Raw genomic sequence first — 25297 nt, 5'->3', positions numbered from 1 at the left:
TTGACAAAAGATGTGTAAGACATCTACACCAATATGAAACACTGCTGAGAGAAGTTTTAAAAAGACTTATATGAAGACATAGACCATGTTCATGAATTAGAAGGCTCAATATGTTAACATGCCAGTTCTCCCTAAATTGGCATGGCATTGAATCTATAAAGACTTCTAAGTTGAGAGTAGATTCTAAAATTTATGTGGAAATAAAAAGGAACTAAAATAATTGAAACCATTTTGAAAAAGTAAATTTTGCCACTGTTCTCAGGACTCACCACAAACCTGTAGTTAATCCAAAACAATTTAGTACTAGCATAGTTAGTGACATAGTGATCAGGGAATAACTCATGCATTAAAGTTGCCTTGGTCACTCAATGAAGAAAGAGAAGGCTTTTAAACAAATGTGCTAGAACAGCTAAATATACATACAAAAAAACAAAAGAAACTCAAACCCTACCTTATTGCATATAAAACAATGAGATTAATTAATATAAAAGTATATAATGTATGTATAGAGTTTTTAGGAAAAAGCATAGGATATACTTGCCACTTTGGGATAAATGAAGAATTCTTAAAACAAAAATTACTCATCTTAAAGGAATATATAAACTTGACTCCATCAACATGGGAAATTTCAAAAGACATTGTTCAAAAGACATTGTTAAAACAATGAAAAGGCAAGGCACAGACTTGGAGAATATAATATTTACATATCAGTACATATATATGACTGTATTAGTCCATTTTTATGCTGCTGATAAAGACATACCTGAGACCGGGCAATTTACAAAAGAAACCAGTTTAATGGATTTACAGTTCCTTGTGACTGGGGAAACCCCACAATCATGGTGGAAGGCAAGGAGGAGCAAATCCACATCTTACATGGATGGCTACAGGCAAAGGAAAGAGAGCTTGTGCAGGGAAACTCTCCCCTTTTTAAAACCGAGAGACATACTTCATTATGACGAGAACAACATGAGAAAGACTTGCCCCCATGATTCAGTTACCTCCCACCAGGTCCCTCCCACAACACATGGGAATTCAAGAGGAGATTTGGGTGGGGGACACAGCCAAACCATGTCAATGACAAAGGACTTGTATCCCAAAGGACTTGTAAAAAAAACTCCAATCAATAAATATGAGCAGCCCATTTTTTTAAGTGGCAAAAGAAGTGACATAACAAGCACATGAAAAGATACACTAGCCATCAGGTAATCACAAGTCAAAACCATTATGAGACAATTTACACCAACTAGAATGGCTAAAATCAAATAGATTGGCAACACCTAATGTTAATGAAGATGTGGAACTGCCTTTGATTACTGCTGAGTGTGTAACATAGTTGGGAAAATAGTTTGCCTTTTTTGTTTTGGAGACAGAGTCTTGTTCTGTCACCAGGCTGGAATGCATTGTGGCATGATCTTGGCTTACTGCAACCTCCGCCTCTTGGGTTCAGGTGATTCTCCTGCCTCAGGCTCTTCAGTAGCTGGCACTACAGGCATACGCCACGACACCCAGCTAATTTTTTTTATTTTTAGTAGAGACTGGGTTTCGCCATGTTGGCCAGGATGATCTTGCTCTTTTGACCTTGTGATCCGCCCACCTTGGCCTCCCAAAGTGCTGGGATTACAGGCGTGAGCCACTGTGCCTGACCTAGCTTGCCATTTTCTTACGGAGTTAAACATAAACCTGCTTTATGGTCCATAACTTCTACTTTTAGTTTTTTACCTAGTAATAACATGTTTGCTGTAAAACTTGTATGTGTATCAAAAACTTTACTGATAATGGTCCCAAACTTGAAATAACACAAATGTTTATCAACAGGAAAATGGATAAATTGTGGTATGATCATACAATATATTACTATTTACTAATAACAAAAGAGTGGTTAGTAATACATGCGAAAACATGGGTGAATATTAAGCATTGTATGAAGCAAAAGAAACCAGACAGACCTGAAAGAGTACATAGAGTGATTCAGTTTCTTGAAAGTTTAAGAGCAGATCATTAATTTTTTGTTTAGAAACCAGAATGTTGGAGATTAACAGAAAGGGAATATGGTGGCATTTTCTGGTGTGATGGAAACGTCCTATGTTAATAAACTAAGTTGCAAAACAAATCCAAAATTTGTTTGAAGCAGTAGATATCTCTGAGAACTCTGAATTACCAGTAGTTGTGTCTTGCTATAATGCAAAATATGAGATTGGGAATGCCTAGGTGAGTCCATGTAAGCAGGGGCCTAGATATGGGATTTGGTGTGTGTGTGTGTGTGTGTGTGTAGCTTGGACTTTGCCAGATTTACATTTTAGAAAGACTTTTTGTTCCATTTGTATTTCAGAGGCAGTGTTGTATAGAGGGGAGAATAGTTTTAAAACATTACCGTAGTTCATTCCAAAGATACCAAGGTCCTGAATTTTAGGGTCTTGGAAGGAGAATATGCAGGAAATGTTAAAACGAGTTATCTGGAAGAAGACAAGTTTGGAATAATATGAAAGAGTTTTGTCTTAGAATCACTGGGTTGGTGGAAGATGATGCCATTAACAAAGGGGGAAAAGTAGGAGAGAAAAGGAGACTCGTTTTTGGTGGAAAGAAAGAATAATCTGTGACTGTTCTATTTTCTAACTATGCATTAGGGATGATATATGGTGTACTTCATGACCAAAGAATCAATCAAATCTTTTTGTAATGATGGCATAAAATTCCTTTAAGGCTTGTTTTAACACAAGAAGTCAGTTTATTTAACCTCTGTGTACAGAGGAAATACGGAGTTTTAAGATTTTTCTATTTTTTTCTGACAAAGATGAAAGTCTGCATATATTCTAAGAGATACCAGTTTGAATACTGTCACTTATAAGAGCAAATAGCATAAAAGACCTTTAAAAATTGGTGATTATATTTGCCTGGAAAAATAATCCATGTAATTCAGATGACTCAAAAGGACATTGGTAGACAGTGTTACAAGGACACTTTTATGGTTATCAGATATAGTACAGGATTTCATTTTTATGTTTCAGCTTCCAGCTTTATCTAAAATATTTCTTGTAATAGATTTTACTGTAGAATTGTTTCCTAAGGCATCTGTCTCAACAGCCTTTCTCTTATCTATGCAGACTTTTCTTTCTCTGTACCTGTTGAATAGGTGCTTTTTGTCAAAGAAAAAATTAATTTTATAGGTTAGAAAATTTCATTTTATTAGAAACTTAATCTCAGGTAAATAGATGTTTAATAAATTGATACAGTAAGGACATTTTCTAATGAATTGGTTCCTTCAAGAGAGATAAAAGTGAAATATTTCAAAAATACAACTGTTCCCAAGTAGCATTAGAATTTGATTTTGTTAAATTTGTAACTATTTAGCAGTGACTAGGAGACTTGACAATTCTAAGGTATAGTCTCTTTAATTTTTTAGTGATTTCTTTGTAGATATGGAACTGGAATATCCCTTTAGGTATACGTATTTCTGCCAGTGCTGATTGTTACTCTGTAATAGCAGGATTTTTTGAAAATTATTGCTAAACATGACATTTTGCTCTACCTGAAAGCAGTTAAACCATTCCAAAGAGTCTGGAACATTTTACTTAGAACTCTTAAGATTTTCATTTTAACTTTTACAGACAGATTTTTGAGGTGATGTCATTTCGTTTTGCTATAATGTTTTGAGAGTATTCCAGTAGATTATTTCATAGTTTTACTATTTATGAAGGCTTGAACAAGTTATCTTCTTGCATATAAAGGTAGTGAGAGCCTTCTCTAGGTGCCTTCTGTGTTTTTCCAGCTCATGCCTAATATATTTGGACAACTAGGCCACACAACTACTTGGAAATACAAGAGTTAATAGATTTCCTTTTATGGAAACCTCGTGAGGCTTTTTGTGTGGTGGGTGTTGCAGAAACAGCCAACAGAATAACAGAAGTACCACCTATCTGCATCTACCTGCTTTTTTTCTTGTTAAATCTTCTTTGGAATTTGTTTCTCTTACAAGAAAGAGTAGCAGCATTCATTTTTTTTTTTCTTAGCTTAGAGTCTTTTATTTTATTTTTTTGTTTTCTAAAGCTAGAAAACACTGCTTTGCCTTGAAATCTAAAACTGCTTGGAATTAAAACTGCTTTGCCTCTCAGTTTCATATTTGATAAATAGAGTTAGGAAAACTTTTATAAATGTGTGCCTCTGAAAGACTTGGAGAATGAAGATGTACTTAAGTTTTGTCACTAGTTTTCATTGGACGGAAGTATAAAGTTTTGCAACGTTGTATTTTATATTGGTACGCAGTTGAAAGTATAATGGTGAATGAGTAGGACTAAATAATTTACACATTATATGAGAAAGTAGGCCAGGTGCTGTTGCTCACGCCTGTATTTCAGCACTTTGGGAGGCTGAGGCAGGTGATCACTTGAGGCCAGGAGTTCAAGACCAGCCTGGCCAACATGGTGAAACCCCATCTCTACTGAAAATACAAAAATTAGCTGGGTGTGGTGGTGCACGCCTATATTCCCAGCTACATGGGAGGCTGTGGCATGAGAATCACCTAAACCTGGGAAGTGGAGGTTGTAGTCAACCAAGATCATGCCACTGCACTCCAGCCTGGCAATACAGCAAGACTGTGTCTCATAGATTAGATTAGATTAGATTAGATTAGATTAGATTAGATTAGATAGATAGATAGATAGATAGATACTGTGAAACCCAGTGCTAGAGTGTTTATATTAATAAGTAAAGATAGGTAGAGTATCGGAACAAAAACAGCATGGGAAACTTAACAGTTTTGGGGAATTAATGAGTAATCAGGATTCAAAACAAGTGTCAGATGAGTCAGGGGAAATGAGAAAAGTAGAAGTGGAAATTTTAGGGGTGCTATTAGAGAAATTCAGTGAGGAAGAAAGGGTTCACAGTTCCTTGTTGACTGATGGATGTGGTGATTTTAAAAATTACCCTTGATCTTGCCGACACCCATTTATGTAAAATTCGACACCCATTTATGTAAAAATTGCAGGTAAAAGCTAGTGGAGAACAAAGGTCAGTCAGCAGGAGAAAAGTGATGTACTGATAGAGGTGAAGATGCTGGCTTTAGAATTGAGGTAGAAATCTGGTTTTGAGTTTGGAAGAGAAGTATTCAAGTAGAAACCATTTTAAAATTTTATTTGCTTTGAATCTGTGAGTATATGAACATCTTCCCTAAGCAAGAGGCTTTAAAAGAGTTGAATAATATATGGAAAATGGTGTGCTTAAATATTTTTACATTCATATGCAATTAATAAAATTTATATGCATAAATAAAAGCATTACCTCATACCTTCTTAATTGAACATAAACATTTGAATTATTACTGGTTTTACACACCCAAACAAAAGTTCTGGGTTTACTGGAGGAATGGAAGGGAAAGATCTCTTTCATTCCCTCAGTAGACTTTTCCCATTCAGGATCATGGGAAGATGCTGAAGAACCATAGAACTGTAACACAGGCAGACCTAATGCTTCGTAAGTTGTGAACCACAAAATTTTGGGCCCTTTTTCGGTGTTGCTGGAGTGTTTTTATATTTGAAAATAGGCTTTGTTGTATTATTAAGGGAGTCCCCATTCCCACATTCTCATAGTATCATTTATTTAAAATGAAGACTTTTATAATATTTGGCACTAAGATATGAATACTTAGTAGTCACCCTCTGGAAGCTATTAACTAACTGAGGGAGTGTCAGGTGGTGTAAATGTTGATCGTTTACTACAGTAACTGGCTTGGTTCTTGAGAGAAAAGGACATATCTTTTAGGCAACCTGTATGTAATGTAAAGTTTGTATTTTAGTTCCTTCTATAGTGTAGTTGTTTAAGAGCACAGACTAGGAATCATACTCCCTGAGTTTAATCCTTTCTCTACTACCTCTTGTCTCTACCACTTAGTAACTATATCATCTTGGGCATTTAACTAATTGTTACCTGTAAATGGAGTTGATAGGTCGTGATGATAGCAATCTGAGAGTTATAAATTGCTTGGCATGTAGTTAATTAGCAGTGAATGTTAAATATTGATGCAAAATAAAATTACGTCTTTTCTGTATTTTTCCAAGAAGTCAAGATCTTTGTCTTATCCTTTGATTCTCAAAAGTTTCTTACCTTCTTTCTGTGTTATTCAGCTGTTGTACTTCTGCTCAACATCCGCTGTCCAGAAAACATCCAATACAAATCCAAAATAAATTATTTAATATCCATAATAATAGGTTTAGGCAGGCTTTTGCCTTTTGGGAATTATTTTTGGAAAATCATTTGAAAGGGGAAACCTTTTTTCTCCTTATGGGTACAGCAATAGGTAGTATCTTTATTGGTGTTTTTTTTCCTTGTCTTTCTCCCAGAAGGAAAAGGACAGACCAAATTAGGAGAAACTGAAATTTACTTTTTTAAGTATCCTGATACCGTAACCTATAACACATGGGGCTTTAGGTTGGCTTGTGAAGTATTTGCTCTTGTTATTCAAACAAACTAATGAACGAGAACAGATTATCAAGTTTCAGTCTTCAGACTCCTTTGTCAAAAAAAGGTCTTAGTCCTGTATCAGAAGAATATGTGTTCCTTGTTGACTGATGGTGGTTGTTGTGTGTGCCAATTATATGTTTTAAAGTATATGCGCATTTTTTGGATTCTGTGCTTTAGCTTACATTTTCTGTTAACCGGCCTAGAGATGATTTTGTTAGATAAGATACTACAAAATGCAAAGTTCAGGCTCTTCCTTTTGACAAATTCAGGTGCCCTGTACACACACAAATCTTTGTCAGTAGTGAAAGGACATGAGATAGCTTCCTGTAGTTTTTTTTTTTTTTTGAGACGTGGTCTCGCTCTGTTGCCCAGGCTGGAGTGAAGTGACGTGACCTCCGCTCACTGCAAGCTCTGCCTCCCAGATTCACGCCATTCTCCTGCCTCAGCCTCCCAAGCAGCTGGGATTACAGGTGCCCGCCACCACGCCCAGCTAAGTTTTTGTATTTTTTTTTTTTAGTAGAGACAGGGGTTTCACTGTGTTGGCCAGGATGGTGTCGATCACCTGACCTCGTGATCCCCCTCGGCCTCCCAAAGTGCTGGGATTACAGGCATGAGCCACCGCGCCCCAGCCAGCTTCCTGTAGTTTTTTCATACTTCTGATAGCTAGCCACCAAATTTTCTTTTTTTTTTTTTTTTTTTTTTTTTTTTTTTTTTTTTTGAGAGGGTCTCGCTCTCACCCAGGCTGGAGTGCTGTGCCGATCTCAACTCCTGCAAGCTCCCCTCCCGGTTCACCCATTCTCTCTTGGTCTCAGCCTCCCGTAGCTGGGACTAAGGCGCCGCCACGTCGCCGGCTAGTGTTTTGTAGTTTTTAGTAGAACGGGGTTTCACGTGTACCAGGATAGTCTCGATTCCTACCTCGTGATCCGCACCTCTCGGCTCCCAAGTGCTGGGATTACAGCTTGACACCGCGCCCGCTCCAAGATCCAAGATTTTCAGGGCAATATATTCAGAAGCCAGAGCTTACTCTTCTGTACAAAGACAACCTAAGGGAATTTTTAAATGCATTGGCTGGCCGTTCAAGTATATAAACCTAAGTGAAACTCCTACAGTAAAATATGACTTAAGTATAGCTTGAGTCTATATATTATCTCTTACCTTCTCTGGTCATCCAGTAAAATCATCACTACCATCATCTTCCAGTCCTAGACAAAGTCCCTTTTAAGCACATCACTGTTTTACCTTATAGCACATAACCATAGAAAGTATCTGGTTCAGGTACTGGTTAGTCCAGCTCCCCACTATAAGGTATCAGGAATCATAATCGTTTTGTTCACTCTGCTGTACCCTCAGAACGTAAAACGTTGCTAGACACATACCTGAATACCCAGTAAATGTTTAAGGAATTAATGAGTGAATTAATTTTGAAGACACTTTGGAGACCAAGATAATCTTACAGTCTTATAGATATTATTGAACATACACAAACACATTATATTGTTTATAGGTTGTGTTGAATGTTTTGGAAATACCATAAATTACCTAAAGGTTTATACAAAATGGAGTATACATGCATATTTCTGAATGTGTCAAGATCCTTCATTTTAGCTATAGTGTCAGAAATATCCTTGAGATCCTAAAAGATTGAGAACCATTGATTTGGCATAGTAGATTGCAAGTCCTTCAAACAACTCTATTTAAATATTACCTATTTTATAGACATTTTGAATAATGTTTTTATTTTTTGGTGAAGATTTGGAATGAAGGCCATTAACTAATTTGTTGATTGAATTATATTACTTTAAATCTCACGGTAATAGAATAAGATAATTAAGTTCATGAGTGATTTAGAGTATATTGATGTTAATAGTCACAAAATATTAGGTAGTTTAGATGGTAATAGTAATATATTAGAAGAAGCTCATTGTAAGTAAGCCATAATTGGATTGACTGCATTATCAGTTTTATAAACTTTACATTCTTTGGTCCCACATTCAAGTACGTTTTTCAAATCGAACAGTTTATCATTTCTCAGGTAAAATTATAATCTTCCTAATTTTTGTCAACCTAGTTTTTTCACTTTTAAAAATATTCATATTAGTTCATTATAAGATGATTAAATTACAAGGTACAGTCATAAATCTTGGAGATAGTGATAGGGATACCCTCTGAGAAATGCATTGTTAGCTAATTTTGTCACTGCATAAATGTCATAGAGTACATTTACACAAACATGCTACCCATGTAGGCTATATGGTATATGTAGCCTTTTGCTCCTAGGCAACAAACTTGTACAGCATGTTACTGTTCTGAATACTGGAGGCAGTTGTAACACAGTAGTAAGTATTGATGTTTCTAAACAGAAAAGGTACAATAAAAATACGGTATTATAATCTTATGGGACCACCATTGTATATGCGGCCTGTCAATGACCAAAATGTAGTTATGTGGCACGTGACTGTGATTGTATTCTTTAGTCATTGGACAGTTTCTTTATGAGATTACATTTTAATGTTGTTATTAATAATTACTCTTTATAATACTGTTGAGAAACACATTAACAGCGATCTTAACTAATTGATAATTTCATTTAATAATAGGTGGATAGGATTTTATTCCTTTGAAAGCCTAGCATTTGAATTTTAAGAATTATTTAAGTATTCTCAGGTATGTTTTAAGTTCTTTTGGAAATTTGTAGTTTTTTACATAAATAGGAAAATTCATACATTCTTTTATTGTTGATATATAAAGACTATTTTTTAATGTCTTTCAGCCAATGGTAATGATAGTAAAAAATTTAAAGGAGAAGATAAAATGGATGGTGCTCCTTCTCGTGTACTTCATATTCGAAAATTACCTGGGGAAGTAACAGAAACTGAAGTTATTGCTTTAGGCTTACCTTTTGGTAAGGTGACCAACATCCTTATGCTGAAAGGAAAAAATCAGGTACACTTCTTTTGGGATTTATGAAATGTTAAATCCCAAACTATCCAGCAGGTGTGAATTAATTGTAAAAGGGAGAAAATAGTAGGTTATGTTTCTTAAGGAACAGAAGTCGTATTCTCAGTTTTTCAAGTAGGTATCTGTGGGAAACTAATGCTAGGTAGCCAAATTGAATGAATCACTATAGTTTTTAAACTTTGCCTTTTGAATTCACTTTAGGGCTGTAATTGAGTAATTGTTATGAAATTGTGGAAAATACAAATGAAGTATTTCTTTTACTGTGGCTCTGTCTTGGATATCAGAAATCAGTAGGAGTACTAGTCGCATCTTTCCTTAGGCTTATTTTATGAGAATATGCAATTTTATTTAAAAATATTAAATGATGCCATTTAAAATAATTTATGAAATTTAACACTCCCTTTTATATACTTAAAGTTAATCTGACATTTAATTTGTAATGTTTTCTTTGTCTCTGTATAATTATACTGCTTTTAAATGACTTGGAAATCTTATATTCCCTAGGGTAGAAGTGGTAAAATTCTGATGCTAGAATATATTTACATTTTCTCTAGCATTTGTTGTGGGAATAGATTTGTGGGTGTGAAAAATCATAGGTAGAAGGTAGAAGCAGCATGTACTCAGTTCTAACTTTCTTCTGAGGTTAGCTTTAACTGTATACCTAAACTTCAACAAGCGATTTCTAATTCTACTTATTAGAACATTTAAAAGTAACTTGAAAGATTATATTCTAGATAATTGATTAAAATCAGCTGAATAGATTGCTCAGATATTAATTTTATTTGAATTTAAAGTATTAAAAATTGTGCTACTTAAATTTTCAGGCATTTTTGGAACTAGCAACCGAGGAAGCAGCTATTACTATGGTTAATTACTATTCTGCTGTGACACCTCATCTTCGTAACCAACCGATATATATCCAGTACTCGAATCACAAAGAACTAAAGACAGATAATACATTAAACCAAGTAAGTATGTGTAGGTGCATAAATAAAATAGCCTAGAACATATTGTGAATCTCGTAAACATTAATAGGAAGGAAATGTTTACCTGTTCAGATGTTCCTTATAGGCATTTTCTTGTTATTTTTAAGGTATTTTCATGCAGAATGTTTCTGAGTATTAAATACTATGTCATTTTGAATTCCTTTAAACCCCTGATCAAATGTTCTTTTTCTTGTTGCAAGTTAAAATTTTTGTGGAGCTTATCAGGTAGGATTTGTTATTAGCATAAACTATTTATACGATTCTCCTCCTTAGAATTTAAGGTATGAAGTTCAGTGCCTTTGGTTATTTGACTTTTTTTATAGGTCTTAATTTCTTATGGAAAAAAAATTTTTGAAGATATGTTAGTTTTCCTGGAAAAGAGAATCTTAAGGATGAAGAATAATGAATGTATGACTGTTTTAAAAATGTAGTGTTAAAGATATTATTTAAATTAATATATTTAAAAATAGCATTAGAATGTTTTCTGACCTACATTATAAGACGCTTGTAATGATCCTAAAACTTCAGCTGTTTTAATATAGTTTTAAAACTATGAATCTTTCACTGTCATAAAATACTTTCTTCTTAATAAACAATAGGTAACGGAAAACTATTCTCATAGATTTGTCACTTTACAAAGTGACAAAATCGTTTAGTTTTATGAAAATAAGCTTGTAAAACTTTTTACCTAAAAGATATGGACTGAACTTTCAGCCTGTTTTTTTATTTGATGATGAATTTTTAATTTCTTTTGAAAAAGAATGTGTGGCTTTAATAATTATCAAATGAGGAAGAATACCAAAAGAAATTATCTGCTGTTTTCTTTTTACTTAGATTTTTTTTTTTTTTTTTTTTTTTTTTTTGCATTTTTTAACTTATTTTAACAAATAATTGTATATACTTAACGGTGTACAAGGTGGTGTTTTAATACATATATATTGTGGAATGATCAAATATGGCTAGTTAACATACTCATCATTTCCAATATTTACAATTTCTTTATGGTAAGAACATTTAAAATTCCTTTAGTATACAGTGGAATGTGGAAAAACTGTTTTTCCTCTGCTCGCACCACAACCATCAACACAGAAGGCTTCTGTGGCCAGAAATGTGGGGGAATTTTTTTTCCACATGGCAAGCAAGCAGTCAGGTCTGCAGTGTTCTCCAACTTAGCTCAGTTTCAACACTATCTGCCAGGAGATAGCATCAGATCCCACAGGTTGAGGGCTCAGTCCCACAAGATGTCCTCAGACACCAGCAAGTCAGGCCTCTGGAACTTCTGATTGACCAGCTTCAAGTTAGGGTTCCCACAGCCCCCTTTTTGGATTTGTTAATTTGCTAGAGCAGCACAGAGAACTCAAGGAAACATTTACTGAGATTTACTAGTTTATTGTAAAGGATATTACCAAGGATAATAAGCCTCTAATCATGCTTTGGTCTTTCAGGTGACCAGTCCCTATCCTGAAGTGGGGCTGTCAGCCATCAGCCAACTCATTAGCATACAATAGTATGCATTCCAGTAGTTGCCATGCTGTACAGTAGATCACCAGAACCATTCTTCCTGTCTAAAACTTTGTACTTTGACCATCATCTCCCCTTTCCCTGTTCATTCCTCCCTCCCCCAGCCTCTGGTGACTATCTTTCTACTCTCTACTAATGTGAGTTCAGCTTTTCTAGATTCCATATGTAAGTGAGATAATGTGGCGTTTGTCTTTCTTTCTTTGGCTTATTCACTTAGCACACACAGTGTCCTCTTAAAATAGCATTTAATGTCCCATTTCTGTTTCATTATTATTTAAGTAATTTGTAAGCACATTCTCATTTTAAAAGATTAAACGAAAGGAACACGTAAAGAATAAAGCTGGGGACTGGGCTTGGTGGCTCACACCAGTAATCCCAGCACTTTGAGAGGCTGAGGCGGACGGATTACCTGAGGTCAGGAGTTCAAGACCCACCTGACCAACATGGCGAAACCCTGTCTCTACTAAAAATACAAAAAGGAAAGAAAAAAAATTTAGCTGGGCATGGTGCCAGATGTCTATAATCCCAGATACTCGGAGGCTGAGGCAGAGAGAGTTGCTTGAACCCGGGAGGTGGAGCTTGCAGTGATCCCAGATGCACCACTGCACTCCGGCCTGGGTGACAGAGTGAGACTGCCAAAAAAAAGAACAAAGCTGGCGCCTACACATGGATGTGGAGGAGGGGGACTTAGGATGACCCTTGGAAGCCCCATTGAGAGGGGATATTTGAATAATGATCTTCAAAGTGGTTAGGGAATAAGCCACTTAACTTCAGACAGAAGGAATAATCAGTGCAAAGTTCTTCTGTTGGAAAAAATGCTTTTACAATTTTATTTTTCATTTTCTAAAGCCCTTCAATCTCCTTTGGTCATCTTTTTTTTGTAGTCGGTTATGTCTTGTGACAGCAGTACTTTGAGGATACTAATTACAGTATTTAAAAAATACATCACTATATGCTGAGTTATTTTTTCAGTGTTAGCATTTATGCTTATCTTGTTCTCACTCTCTTCATCCCCCGTTTGTTGTCTCTTCGTATTTCAGAATGGACAATTACATTTTGTTAAAGTTGTGTGCTTTCCTCTAGGATAAAGTAATGAAGAGTGTCTACTAAGCTGTTACTCCCATTCCCCCCACATACCAAAGAGCTCTTATTCTGGGTCACAAAACTCCCTTTAGAATTTCTGGTACCAGCAGGGCACTTTGGCTCGTGCCTATAATCCCAGCACTTTGAGAGACTGAGGTAAGTTCAGGGCAGCAGTGAACTGGTCACACCACTGCACTCCAGCCTCGGCAACAAAATGAGACCCAGTCTCTTAAAAAAAAAAGAAATAAAGAAAGAAATTCTGGTTCCTTTAAGAGAGAGTTTTTTGTTGTTGTTTAATGGTGAGGGTACAAGTTGGTCAGAGGAGGGAGAAGAGAAATTTAGCTCTTTGTTAATGAACTAGACTTTCTGTTCTTCCGTTTTTCACCCACTCCCTCCTCCTGTGAACCTGCCAATTTCTAATTTGGTTCCTGTGACTGCTACCAGTATGACTCCTCTTTGCTGTGTGTTCACTGTGTCTCCAGTCTGTTTGGTTCCATTCATTTTCTGTGTTCCAGGAATTTGATAAAATTATTCTCAGCTAATGATGACCTTCCCTCCCTTCAGTGTTTATTTTACATTCATTCACTTCTATGCATTTTAATAGGGTTTCATAATAGAAGACATACAAATGAGTATGCATTAACCATGAATTCTTCCACATCCCTTCATGAAATCACCAGGTCCTATTAGTTCACACTTTTTAATTATCTGCCTGGTTTTCTCCATCTTTCCTGCTACTTGTATTGCTCAAACACACTCATCTGTTGGCTATGTTACTACAATAGTTATCTTTATAAACTACTTTCTTTTTCTTTTGCCTCTTGGAATTTTTTCTCCCTAGTACAGCCAGTGCATATCTTTCTCAAATGCACGTATCTAAGTTACTCCCATGCAGTAGGTCCTGTTCATGCTCAGGGTAAAGGCCTTTTCTGAGATTACTACTCTTTGTCCTCTGTCTTATGACTATTTCCACCCTATTTGCTTATGCTTCGGTCCGAAAAGTAATGGTATATCCTGTAACCTGGCATGCTTTCTCCTGATGTTAGTTGTTTGCTGCCATTATGTCACTACTCTCATGCATGGAATATTGTGGGTTGGCCTGCCTTTTGCACCAACCTTCCTCCACCTCACACTTCACATGACCAGTGTTAAATGTCTTGAGGTCTCCCTTTAGCTATTACTTCCCCTAAAAGCTATCCCCTGATAAGCAAAGAGGAGATTGGGTTTGGATTGAGAGCCTTAACTCCAAATGAGATACTGCTATGCACATAACCAGAGTGGCTAAAATTAAAAGGATAGGTAATAAAATATTGGTGACGGCCAGTTTTGAAAACTTGAAATATCTGCTAAAGTTGAGCATATACTATTCTTTGACGTAAACTCAAAGTTTACTCCTAGGAGGAGTAAACTCGCTCCTAGTTAAACATACCTGAGAATATATACATATGTATGTTAAAAGATATGTCCAAGAAAATTCATGGAACACTGTATGTAGTAGCCCAACAAACTATAAATGATCCAAATGTTCAACAGCAGCAGAATATGTTGTGGTGTATTCATTTAGTGGAATATTGCTTTTTTTTTTTTTTTTTTTGAGATGGTGTTTCAAGCCTAGGCTGGAGTGCAATGGCGTGATCTCAGCTCACCGCAACCTCTGCCTCCCAGGTGCAAGTAATTCTCCTGCCTCAGCCTCCCGAGTAGCTGGGATTACAGGCATGCACCACCATGCCAGGCTAATTTTGTATTTTTAGTAAAGACGGGGTTTCTCTGTGTTGGTCAGGCTGGTCTCGAACTCCTGAGCTCAGGTGATCCACCCACCTCGGCCTCCCAGAGTGCTGGGATTACAGGCGTGAGCCACCACGCCCGGTCAGAATATTGTATGGTAATTAAAATGGACAAGCTACTGCTACCTGCAGAACATGGGTAGTGTACATCATAATTACTGAAAGAAGCCAAACCTAAGTAGAATATATCTGATATGATTCCATTTATGTAACATGGAGGAAGCATGAGTATGGCTTACAGAGTGTTGATAATATGTTGTTTTTTATCTGGGTAGTTATTTCACAGAGATGTCCAATTTGTGGTATTTTATGGAGCTTTATAGTTAGGTTTTGTGTCCTTTTCTGTGTGTATGTAATATTTTGGTAAGAAGTTTTATTAAAATCTATGTTGGCAAGCCAACACTGCTCCATTAATTATAAGAAAAAATATATGAAGTCTTTAAAAAAATGAAATCATAAAGAAATGTATGAAGTAATTTGTTACTGGTGTGGGAGAACATGATTGTTAAGCCATAAAAGGAAGATAGAGAACAGTGAGTAGTGTTAAATAAAAGTATGAATAGTATTGAACTAAAAAGTATGAATAGTATTGAATAAAATATGAATAGTATTGGGAAAAAAGTATGGAATAAGTATAATATATATATATATATATATATATGCTTGTAGATGTAGCTAGTATCTCTGGAAGGATACCTAAGATAATACTGTGAGGGGTTGGTAGGGGAAAATAGAATGGATGACAGAGTTGAAGGGGAATTTTTAATCTTTTACACCACTCTTATACCATGATCATGGATTCCTATTTTAAAAAACACATTTTATTATTTGAAGCAGTAGATGTGTAGTGTTTTTCTAAGTTGTGGTAGTCTATGCTTGTTATTATAGATAAATACCGTAAGAACATGTTCACTAATGAAGATAATATTGCAATGAGCTACTTAAAATATTTAAATATATTTAAACATTTGAATAGCTACTGCTCCGTAAATCTAATTTTACCAATTTACAATTAGTTTTTCAATGATAGTATCAAGATGTCTACTAAAATAAATAATCTATCACATTTCAAAATGTTGGATTTTAATTACTAAGTCATTTTGGCTAATATATAAATTTATAGATAAAATTAAGTAGCATTTAAATGATTGTGTAGATATGTATCTGGACTCTCAAGCCGTGTGATCTGTGATTATATAATATTTTAGTAAAATGACTGTTCTTGTTTATTCTCCTAAGTATCTTAATTCTTTTGTATTCTCTTTCATTAACTGTTAATATAGATTTTTCAAACTGTAAAGCTATGTATAGGTATTTGTGGTATTTGTCATTGTTATACTTTAGAACTATTTGCCTTTGTTGTTTTTTGACCACAGATAAGGTAGAAAGAAATTATGTCCTTATCATAGACTCTGTCATAATAATAATAGGAAAGGGATAATAGTAATAAAGGTAATCTTTTGGAGCATTTAACGTAATATTTGATTGGCAGATTTCCTACAAATACTGTGTTTATTCAATTTTATGGTTATATTTTTTCACATTTTAAGATCTCAGAAATTTGATGTGTCCTGGAGTAGTCTATCTTCCATAGTTCAATTGGCAATATCTATTAGTCATACTTAAAACAATAGTGCATTTTATAATTGATGGTGTGTTTGATACCGTAAAATGTATGGGAAATATCGTTCATATAATATCTTGAAGTTTACCTGAGAATTTTTTGGTTTTGGACTGGAGTACACATCGGTTTCTTTTCTAAAAATTTTGGTGTCAGAAGTTAAGTGTAGTATGAAAAATGTGTTTATTTTCTGCACGTTCCTATTTTAACATTGTATTAGAAATAATAAGCTTTATGGGAGTTCTTTTGGATAATTCAGTAACCCCCTTGTTGAGATTTACAATGTAACTGTTTTATGGAGTGATTAATGTTAAAGTTTTATTGTTCTCTAAATTTCTGTTTAAAACATTTTCTGATGATACATGTGTCTGTAAAACTACATCTTGTTTTTTGAGAATAAATTATATATCATATCTTTACTTGTTCAACATTGATCCCAAAGCCTGGATAATTTTTTTGAATGAAATACTAGTCGAATATTTGATTTATTAAACAGGTAGTATCTGGCTCATGGCAGGTGCTTAAAAATGTTTGTTGAGTGGCCATTAAATGTTGTTTAATCTGTGTAAGTTCTAGGAACAAAGTGAACTAGTAGTGTAACAGGTAGCAAAGTATGTGACAATAATGGGTATGTTTCTAAACTACATAATATTAATTTCCAGCGTGCTCAAGCAGTTCTTCAAGCTGTGACAGCTGTCCAGACAGCAAATACTCCTCTTAGTGGCACCACAGTTAGCGAGAGTGCAGTGACTCCAGCCCAGAGTCCAGTACTTAGAATAATTATTGACAACATGTACTACCCTGTAACACTTGATGTTCTTCACCAAGTAAGTTTAATCTGCATAATTACCTATAAATTAGAGAAATAATAATATAGTAAATAAGTAACATTTTGTTTTTAATGTTTTAACAGATATTTTCTAAGTTTGGTGCTGTTTTGAAGATAATCACATTTACAAAAAACAACCAGTTTCAAGCTTTGCTCCAGTATGGTGATCCAGTAAATGCTCAACAAGCAAAACTAGTAAGTCTTTCTTTTGAGATAGTGATTTTTTTAAATTGAAATGTATATGTAAAAAATATACTATATACTTAATGATATCTGGCAGCCATAGATGTAGTAGAACTTAATAGCATTAAAATAATATTAAGAAACCGTTAATATGTCATAAAAAAGGCAATATTTATTTCAGGAAAATCATTAGGTTGTATTAACCATAATGTAGGCTTTCTATTATTTTACTTTTTTTTTTTAAATTTAAGGACAGAAGTTTCTATTCTTAAGAAAAAAGCTGGACTATATTGTGGATGTGCACCTGCATAAGATTTGAAGTGGCTTTTAGTGGGAATTTCAAAGTAATTAATTTTCAAGAGAGTTTGGCTGAAATACTCAGATGTGGCTCAGATGCTATGATAGGCTCTCAGTTTATTTAAAATTATATATTATCTTTAATGTCTTTGTTTTTAAAGGTTTTATGAATAGGTTTCTAGTCACTTTTTATTTATATCATTTATCTTTTTTGTCATTGTTATATATGGAAGATGTGAGGTCATTGAGAAATGTAAAATTTCCCATCAAGGTTGCCACTGAAAACTGCATACCACAACTTTGCTTCCAAGTACCTTAATCTTCTGTTTGTATATCTGAAATCTACTTTTGCTCTGTCTCTTTTTGTGCCGTAGTATCTCATTATTATTACTATTCCATTATTAAGCCATTAAAAATTCATTATTAAGCCATTATTACGAAACCATTTAATAAGCTTACATTTGTCTTAACTGGTTTTCTTTCTTTCGTTCGTTCTTTTACTTTCAGATTAATTATTGTCTCTAATACTTAAATGCTTCCTCCAGATCAAGATTACTTCTGTGGAGCCCAGACCATTTTTTATAATGGTTTCATTGCATTTGCTTCCTCACAACCTCATTTCTGGAGCAAAATTAGTTGTAGGTAGCAGAAAGGCTAAACAAGTAATAATAGCAAAATTGTGATAGTTTACCAAATGCTATAATCTCATTTTTTCTGACCACTACTCTATGTTGTCAGCAAAACAGGGGTTTCCCCTTTGTTACAAGAGGATGCTAAGATTTAAAGGTGAATTACTTATAATGAACACTGCCTATAAGGTAGACGTTTTTTCAGTCTCAGGCTTTCTTTCAGTATGCTGCTCCTCACTGGTTCTCAGGTATAATCTAATCTTATTTTGCTTTCCTCTTCAGGCATAGATTGACAATTAGAATTCTTTTTTTTTTTCCCAAAAAATGATTATCGTCCTTTCACATGCCCTGGCTACCAAAATCAATGTGGTATGAGGTTTTATGAATAGGAGACAACCTAGAAATCATGGTTTCTGTGACATTTTTTCACAACTTCAAACATTTAAATATAGTCTGCATTTTTCTTGGTGTGGAATATTTTCCTTGCTCTTCTGACTCCAAAGAAAAGTATTTGTTAGAGGACCAATTAAATAAAATTTGATTGGGGATTATACCATATTTGAGCTATAATTCTTATGGGGAAAATAGTTTATATGTGTATCTTGTCTGAAGTAGTACATGGTTACATTTAATCTCATAAAAGTACTTCAATTATGTCAGCTGTTTGCAATTTTCGTTTAATCTTCTGTGAACAGATACTAAGCATCCAACTATAATATTGATGTTTGTGCACAGGTATGCGCTCAGGTCGTCTTGACAAAGATTTAAAGTTATAATTCTAAGACAGTAGATAATTGTTTTATTAAGTACTTATTCTGGTATCAGAACTCACACTTCACTTATTAGAGAAAGAAAAGGAAATTTGTTTCCTAAACTTGCTTTACCCCATTACCTTGTAATCTAGACCCTTTGGTAAAATTTACATTTTTGATAACTACAGTAATGTTCATTTTACATGCCTGCATCTGGGCTCTACTAGAGAATATCACATAATAACATAATCTGACAATTGGTACCAGTTTAAATCCATCAGCATCAACTACAAAGAAGCCCCCTACTCTAGTTTAAAAATCTCCTCACATTTCTTCAGTCAACAGTTTTCTGTTTTCACAATGCATCTATCAGATAGAAATTTTCCCTTCTACCATATCTCTCCTCACTCTCACTTGCTTGAAGAAGAAAATCACATGGAAGCTTCCAGTTTTTCTTGCAAAATCTGCTAATACTGACACTTGTCTTTCTCTTCTAATAAAAGGCATAGATGTTTAGTTATCTAAGACCCATAAACACCAAAGCCTATCGTCTTTTGCCGCTCAAGAGACTGAACTATCCGTCATCCCCTCTTTCTCATTTGTTTCTCTCTATATTGGCCACTTTTCACCAGTTTCAAGTATTCTCAGCCTCTTTAATTTTAAATGAATTTACCTTCAACTTTCAATCCATCCATCTATAACTCTACATACTTTCTATCACCCTGCCTCCCCTCTCCCTTTTCACTCCTGACTTCTTAAGTAGGCTATCCTTGTTGTTTGTTATCTTCTCATTTCTCTACTATAATTTGGTTTTAGCACTGTTGACCCAAATTACTCTTCCCCAGTGTCACCATTGATTATTAGAGTAGCTAAATGCTAGTGGTATGATTCAGTCCTTGTCTTACTTAATATCTAGATAATATTTGACACTGTGCACCATTATCTTAAAATTCTCTTTCTTCCTGGTCTCTGATACTTCTCACCTAGATTTATCCTACCCCTCTGTTTCTTCCTTGTCATGTCACTCCCCTTCTACCTGGGAGGCCTCACCTGCTCTCACAGCTCCGTTAAACCTCTGTGATTCAGACAGTGTTCACATCACATTTTCTAGCTCAGACCTTTCCTAAGAGACCCACACTAAGAACCTGGCAGTCTAATGATTATCTTCAAACTTAATATGTTCAATCCAGCTCCTGTTTTTGGTGTCTGCTGTTAGTAAAGTGCAAGATACCAACTTCAGTCTCATTAACAAGCCAGAAAACATGGTATTTTTCCCCTTCCTTCCAGCCTGTCATTAGATATTATTGATTATACCTCCTAAATTTTTGTTGAATCTGGCCTTTTTTCTCCAACTCTTTTGCTGCCACTGCAGTCTAAGCCAGTGGTATTCAAGATGCTGGTCTCTCAAGGTAGTTAGTGTATGTCAAACTGAAATCAGCATACTTCTAGCAAACAGTATGCTTAATGTTGATATTGACATAAATTTTGACACAGACTTACATTCATGCAGAGTAGCCTGGGCTGCTGGACCATGAATCATAATTTGAGTAGCATTGATGTAGTAATAGTTCTCTTTCATATCTCTACTTCCTTGGCCTTCTGACTGAACTCACCATTTTGACATCTTCCCCTGCCTCCATTATTTTTCCACAGAGTACTAAGAATGATATCGTTCTCAAGTCATATTGCTTCTAATCACAATACCCTTTAGTGACTTTTTTGTACTTGTGATGAAGTCCACAGTTCTTATCATGGATCATGGCTTATAAAACTCTAAATCAGTCCTCAGCTTGCCTCTCCAATCTCCTCTCATGCCTTTTTAGCTGTATTGTACTTCTTTAAATAGCTTGCATACACTGTATTTTCTCTAATGTCTTGATCTTACAGATTGCTGTTCCATTTGCTAATACTATTTTTTTCTCTTCATCTCCTTATGCCCAACTTCTGCTTCTCTTTGTCTTTCAAGTATCAGTTTAGAAGCCTCTTTCTGAGAGAAATCTTCTGTAACATTTCAACTAGATTAGATCCCTTCCTTTCTTAGTTCTCAGTACCACACGTACAATTTTTAATTTGTTAAATGTGTATATTTTCTGTTGGACTGTAAGTTCTGAGTACCATGTCTGCTTTGTTCTCTGCCGTATTAAGCATTGACATTTAGGGCGAAAATCAGAAGTCATAGTAACAATCTTAATTATCTATAAAAAGTATTTTATGCGATCCTCATATTTATTAAAGAAAACACCTTAATACCTTTTAGAAAATCTTGTTTATTTATTGGAAAGTAGTGTATTAGGCAAAGATGTGCCTTCTTGGCATTCTAATTCAGCTTTTGTAATGTTGAGGAATATAATTACTTGATGCATAAAATACCAGTCTTTTAACAGTATAATAAGACAGCTAATGTAATCTCCTTTTCACCTGGGATTTAAAATTGTTTTATGTAGTCCTTACATTATAACACACGTGAGTAGGAAATGGTTCTTTTGTTTTGTTATTAGAAACAGCTTTTCAGAAACATTATGTCTTTATTAGGAGTATCTAGTTGACACTGGACAGTGATACTGTGTCTTCTGGAAGTCCTGTTTATATGATCATTTTATTTTAACGTATAAGTGGGTTGTTTCTTATTATTTATTTCTTCCAGGAGATTTCATTTCATCACTAACTAATAATAAAAATAAATATGAGGTAAAAGGTTTGTGAAAGTAAGATTATGTCATTCATTTCCTTCTCACAGAGGACACATTGCTTTATGCAGATTCTTTGAGAGACCTAATGGAATTGTCCTTTCCTAATATCTTGGGCAAAGATTCTGCTTGACATCTGCTTAATTTACAATCTGTATATTTTACATTCATATTAATGGAGAATTTATGATGAAATCAGTGGTTTTAGGATGCTTTAGGAAAATCCTGCATAATCTACCAGGGTGGGGTCGATAGTGGTAAATAATTAGTCTGAAATATTACATTAGTATTATAAGCTTAATTTTGTGTTGTTGATTTTGATAATTTTTCATGACTTGCCAAAAATTAAAAAGTAGATAAAGAATTTGGAAGTTATGGTTTCTCTCACTGTGTGCTAAATCTGATCCCCAACAAGCTCTTCAAAAAAGTAAGTTATAAATAGTAAACATTCTGAAAAATGGAAATAGTTTTATTGTGGCTTTTCATGTTTCTAGTCCATATACAATGTTTCATTGTGCTGCTATAATTATGCTTTCTGTGCCTAATATCTTTCCTGTGTTTTGATTTCCATGTTTTAGCCATAAACTTCAAATTTACATGAAAATTTTTTTTCTGATTGTTTTTGCTTACTGTCTAAACTTTCACCGTGAGTAGGCACATTTGGAAGGTCTTTCTGCAAATTGTCTTGAGCTTTTACTGTCAGAAATCTTTACTCCAACAAGATCACCGCATTCCTGATTGCTGAACCACAGGACTGGTTTGTGTGCTACTGCTGTTTCTTGGGATTTTGCAAATACATGAGCTTGAAGTGAGCTTGCATATGTTTTTAAAATTTGATTTTACTCCCTTTCTTATTTGTGGTCACCTACTTTAGTCAACTATTTAAAATACCTGGATTTTTGTTCTCATGCATCCTCAGCTCCTGTTTCTTTCCTCTTTTGCTAACAGATGATTAATTTACATCTTGTTTGCTTATTTCTCTAGCTCTTGTACCTTAGGTATACTTGTGTAGTTTCCACCTACATAAAGTTTTGTTTTGTTTTGTTTTAATGTTCAAAGGGAAAATTTCAAAGGTTCCTGGAGGGCTTTCTCACAATGGGCATATTAATTGTTAGATAATTTGGCAATCGCCCTCAGTATTGCTGGGAAAGAATTCACCTCCTAAAAAACATAGTGTGGGTTTAGTAATTTTGTATCAGCACTTTTAGCATTAACCTAGATACTGTGACTCAAAGCCAGATCTTTTCTCATAAGGTATCATTTTCTCTTTGACAACATTGAAGTAGTCACCTAAGAGTGAATTTTGCTACTCATCTTTTGATACTTATCTGTTGTGTAGAAATGTCAATTCTATTACTTATCTTACATTTTCCCTATAGGAATGCTACATTAGTAAATGAATACCTATCTTCAGTGCTTTGTTTGCCTTTACACCAGGGTGTTGAATTAATAGTTATGTTATTCTGGCTGATAAAGTTGATACATGGCTTCCACTTTTATGTGATGATAGGTACCTTGCCTAACCCAATGTAATTCAAATCCTGATGTGTATGAAGTCCCTTTGAGTTTTTAGCAGTGCTGTATTGAAGTGAATGAACCTGTGTTGAATTATTTTCTAGGTTAGTTTTTAGCTAGGTAAATTAGTCACGTAAAAAATTCGTGTGTTAAGAGAAAAGATTTTATATTCCCAGAGGTGAGAATATTTGAATTAAAAGCTTTATATACTTAAGCTAACTGTAGAGGTTTACTTTTTCCATAACGCGACATGTTTATTCTTTTAATGAAAAGTTAACAGTATGTTCACCTGTTCTCTAGTTTGTTTCCAGCTTATATCCAGCTGAACTAGAAATGGTGATTATATAGGAGCAGAAAAAATACAAGATAATCATAGCAGTAACATAGTCCTTTATCTTGTATTTTCACATATGTGATCTTTAGTTTACTCCTCATAATAACCCTGTGAGGAACCATGACAGCCATTGTCATCATTCCTGTTTTCCCACTTAAAAAATTGAGATTCAGAGAGGTTAAACAACTTGCTTAAGATGACCTAAAAGACTCTAGGCTTTTAATTAATCCTAGACCTGGCACTTGTCAGTTTCACAACTTTTCTGGAATGACATTGGATTTACTAATTTCATCAAGATAATCTGATTGGGGGTAAACATTTCAGGTTAAGGAAAATAGTGTTTTCTTTTTTGCCTCATTTTATGGGAATTGCTATTATGTGTTAGGATAATTTGGTTTGAAGCAACTTTGTACAATGTGGCATCAAATAGCAGTTACCTTATAAAACTGTACTGAATCATCTAAGTACTGCCATCCAGCAATACATATATGTATAATAAAATTAACCTTATTGAGCAGAGTAGTGTGGTACTACTTTGCAGGACTTCCTGTTTGTGACACTTACTAGTTTTTTTATTAAATTAACCTATTTGCAATTTTTTACAATTAAAAGTATTAGCATGGATGCTTAGCTGATTGTATTTTAGGTTGAAGTAGCATTTTCTATTTAAGGAAGATAATATTTCGGGGAAACTAATACATGGACAGCTGGAACAGCAAAATTTGATGTATGAAATTGGAATCCTTTTCCTGGTAGCTTTTAAATTCGAGTTTTTGTTGTTGAGTTTTATTAAAATTATACTTTCACTAATTTTTATTTTTTGTTTAAGATTGCTGATGTACTTTATTCACTTTTACAGGCCCTAGATGGTCAGAATATTTATAATGCCTGCTGTACCCTAAGGATTGATTTTTCCAAACTTGTGAATTTGAACGTAAAGTACAACAATGATAAAAGTAGGGATTATACTCGGCCTGATCTTCCATCTGGGGATGGACAACCTGCACTGGATCCAGCTATTGCTGCAGCATTTGCCAAGGAGACATCTCTCTTAGGTATGATTTTTATTGTCTTAACCACTTTTCTCCCATTTTGCCAAATGGAAAAGTACCAGTAAGTATAATGAATCCCTCCATTTTGGGCCTTACCAAATTGTGTTAGGTTTCATGAGTTTTCTTTTTCTCAAGTGAAGGCATATGAATACTGTTAAGAACAATCCAAAGTGTTCTCCGTAACTCTAAGTAAAATTATGCGTAACTCTAAGTAAAATTATGTTAGTTTTATTCCTTTTAATACCTTCAGCTTCTCTTCCATGCCACTCTCCCAGAACAAAAGAAGAAAAGCTCTAATGAAGAAATACTGTTGAATTCTTAATGCCGTAGTTACGCTTTAAACTTGATGTCACTATGCCCAAGTCTAGGCCTGAAGTTCTTGTGTGTGTTTTTCAGTGCTGATCTGATTGTTTTAATTTAGCATTGCGTGGAAACAGTGAAATATTAAGAGACAAAACATACATAATGGGTGGAGGCATATGGGATTTTTTTTGAAGCATATTGTAGCGGCCTTTTAAAAAAACAGTTTAAACTAGAAGAAATTTTCTGTAAAATTAATTTTGCTATTTCTTTGCATTTTGTCTTAATCATTTATATTTTACTTTGTACC

General features: G+C 34.5%; 1 protein-coding gene across 1 annotated transcript in view; it reads left to right on the top strand.

Annotated features, from left to right (window-relative positions):
* PTBP2 (polypyrimidine tract binding protein 2) overlaps positions 1-25297 on the top strand; it is a 93979-nt gene that overhangs the window by 38745 nt on the left and 29937 nt on the right. Inside the window, 5 exon segments of the mRNA XM_017850625.1 lie at positions 9227-9399; positions 10239-10382; positions 17072-17236; positions 17323-17433; positions 24495-24690. Of these exon segments, the coding sequence (XP_017706114.1) occupies positions 9227-9399; positions 10239-10382; positions 17072-17236; positions 17323-17433; positions 24495-24690 (789 nt within the window).

The sequence above is a fragment of the Rhinopithecus bieti genome, unplaced genomic scaffold, assembly GCF_001698545.2.
Source record: "Rhinopithecus bieti isolate Rb0 unplaced genomic scaffold, ASM169854v2 scaffold_1887, whole genome shotgun sequence".
NCBI classification, from domain to species: Eukaryota; Metazoa; Chordata; class Mammalia; order Primates; family Cercopithecidae; genus Rhinopithecus; species Rhinopithecus bieti.
The sequence above is the reverse complement of the archived record's forward strand: the minus strand, read 5'-3'. Positions and strand labels throughout refer to the sequence as shown.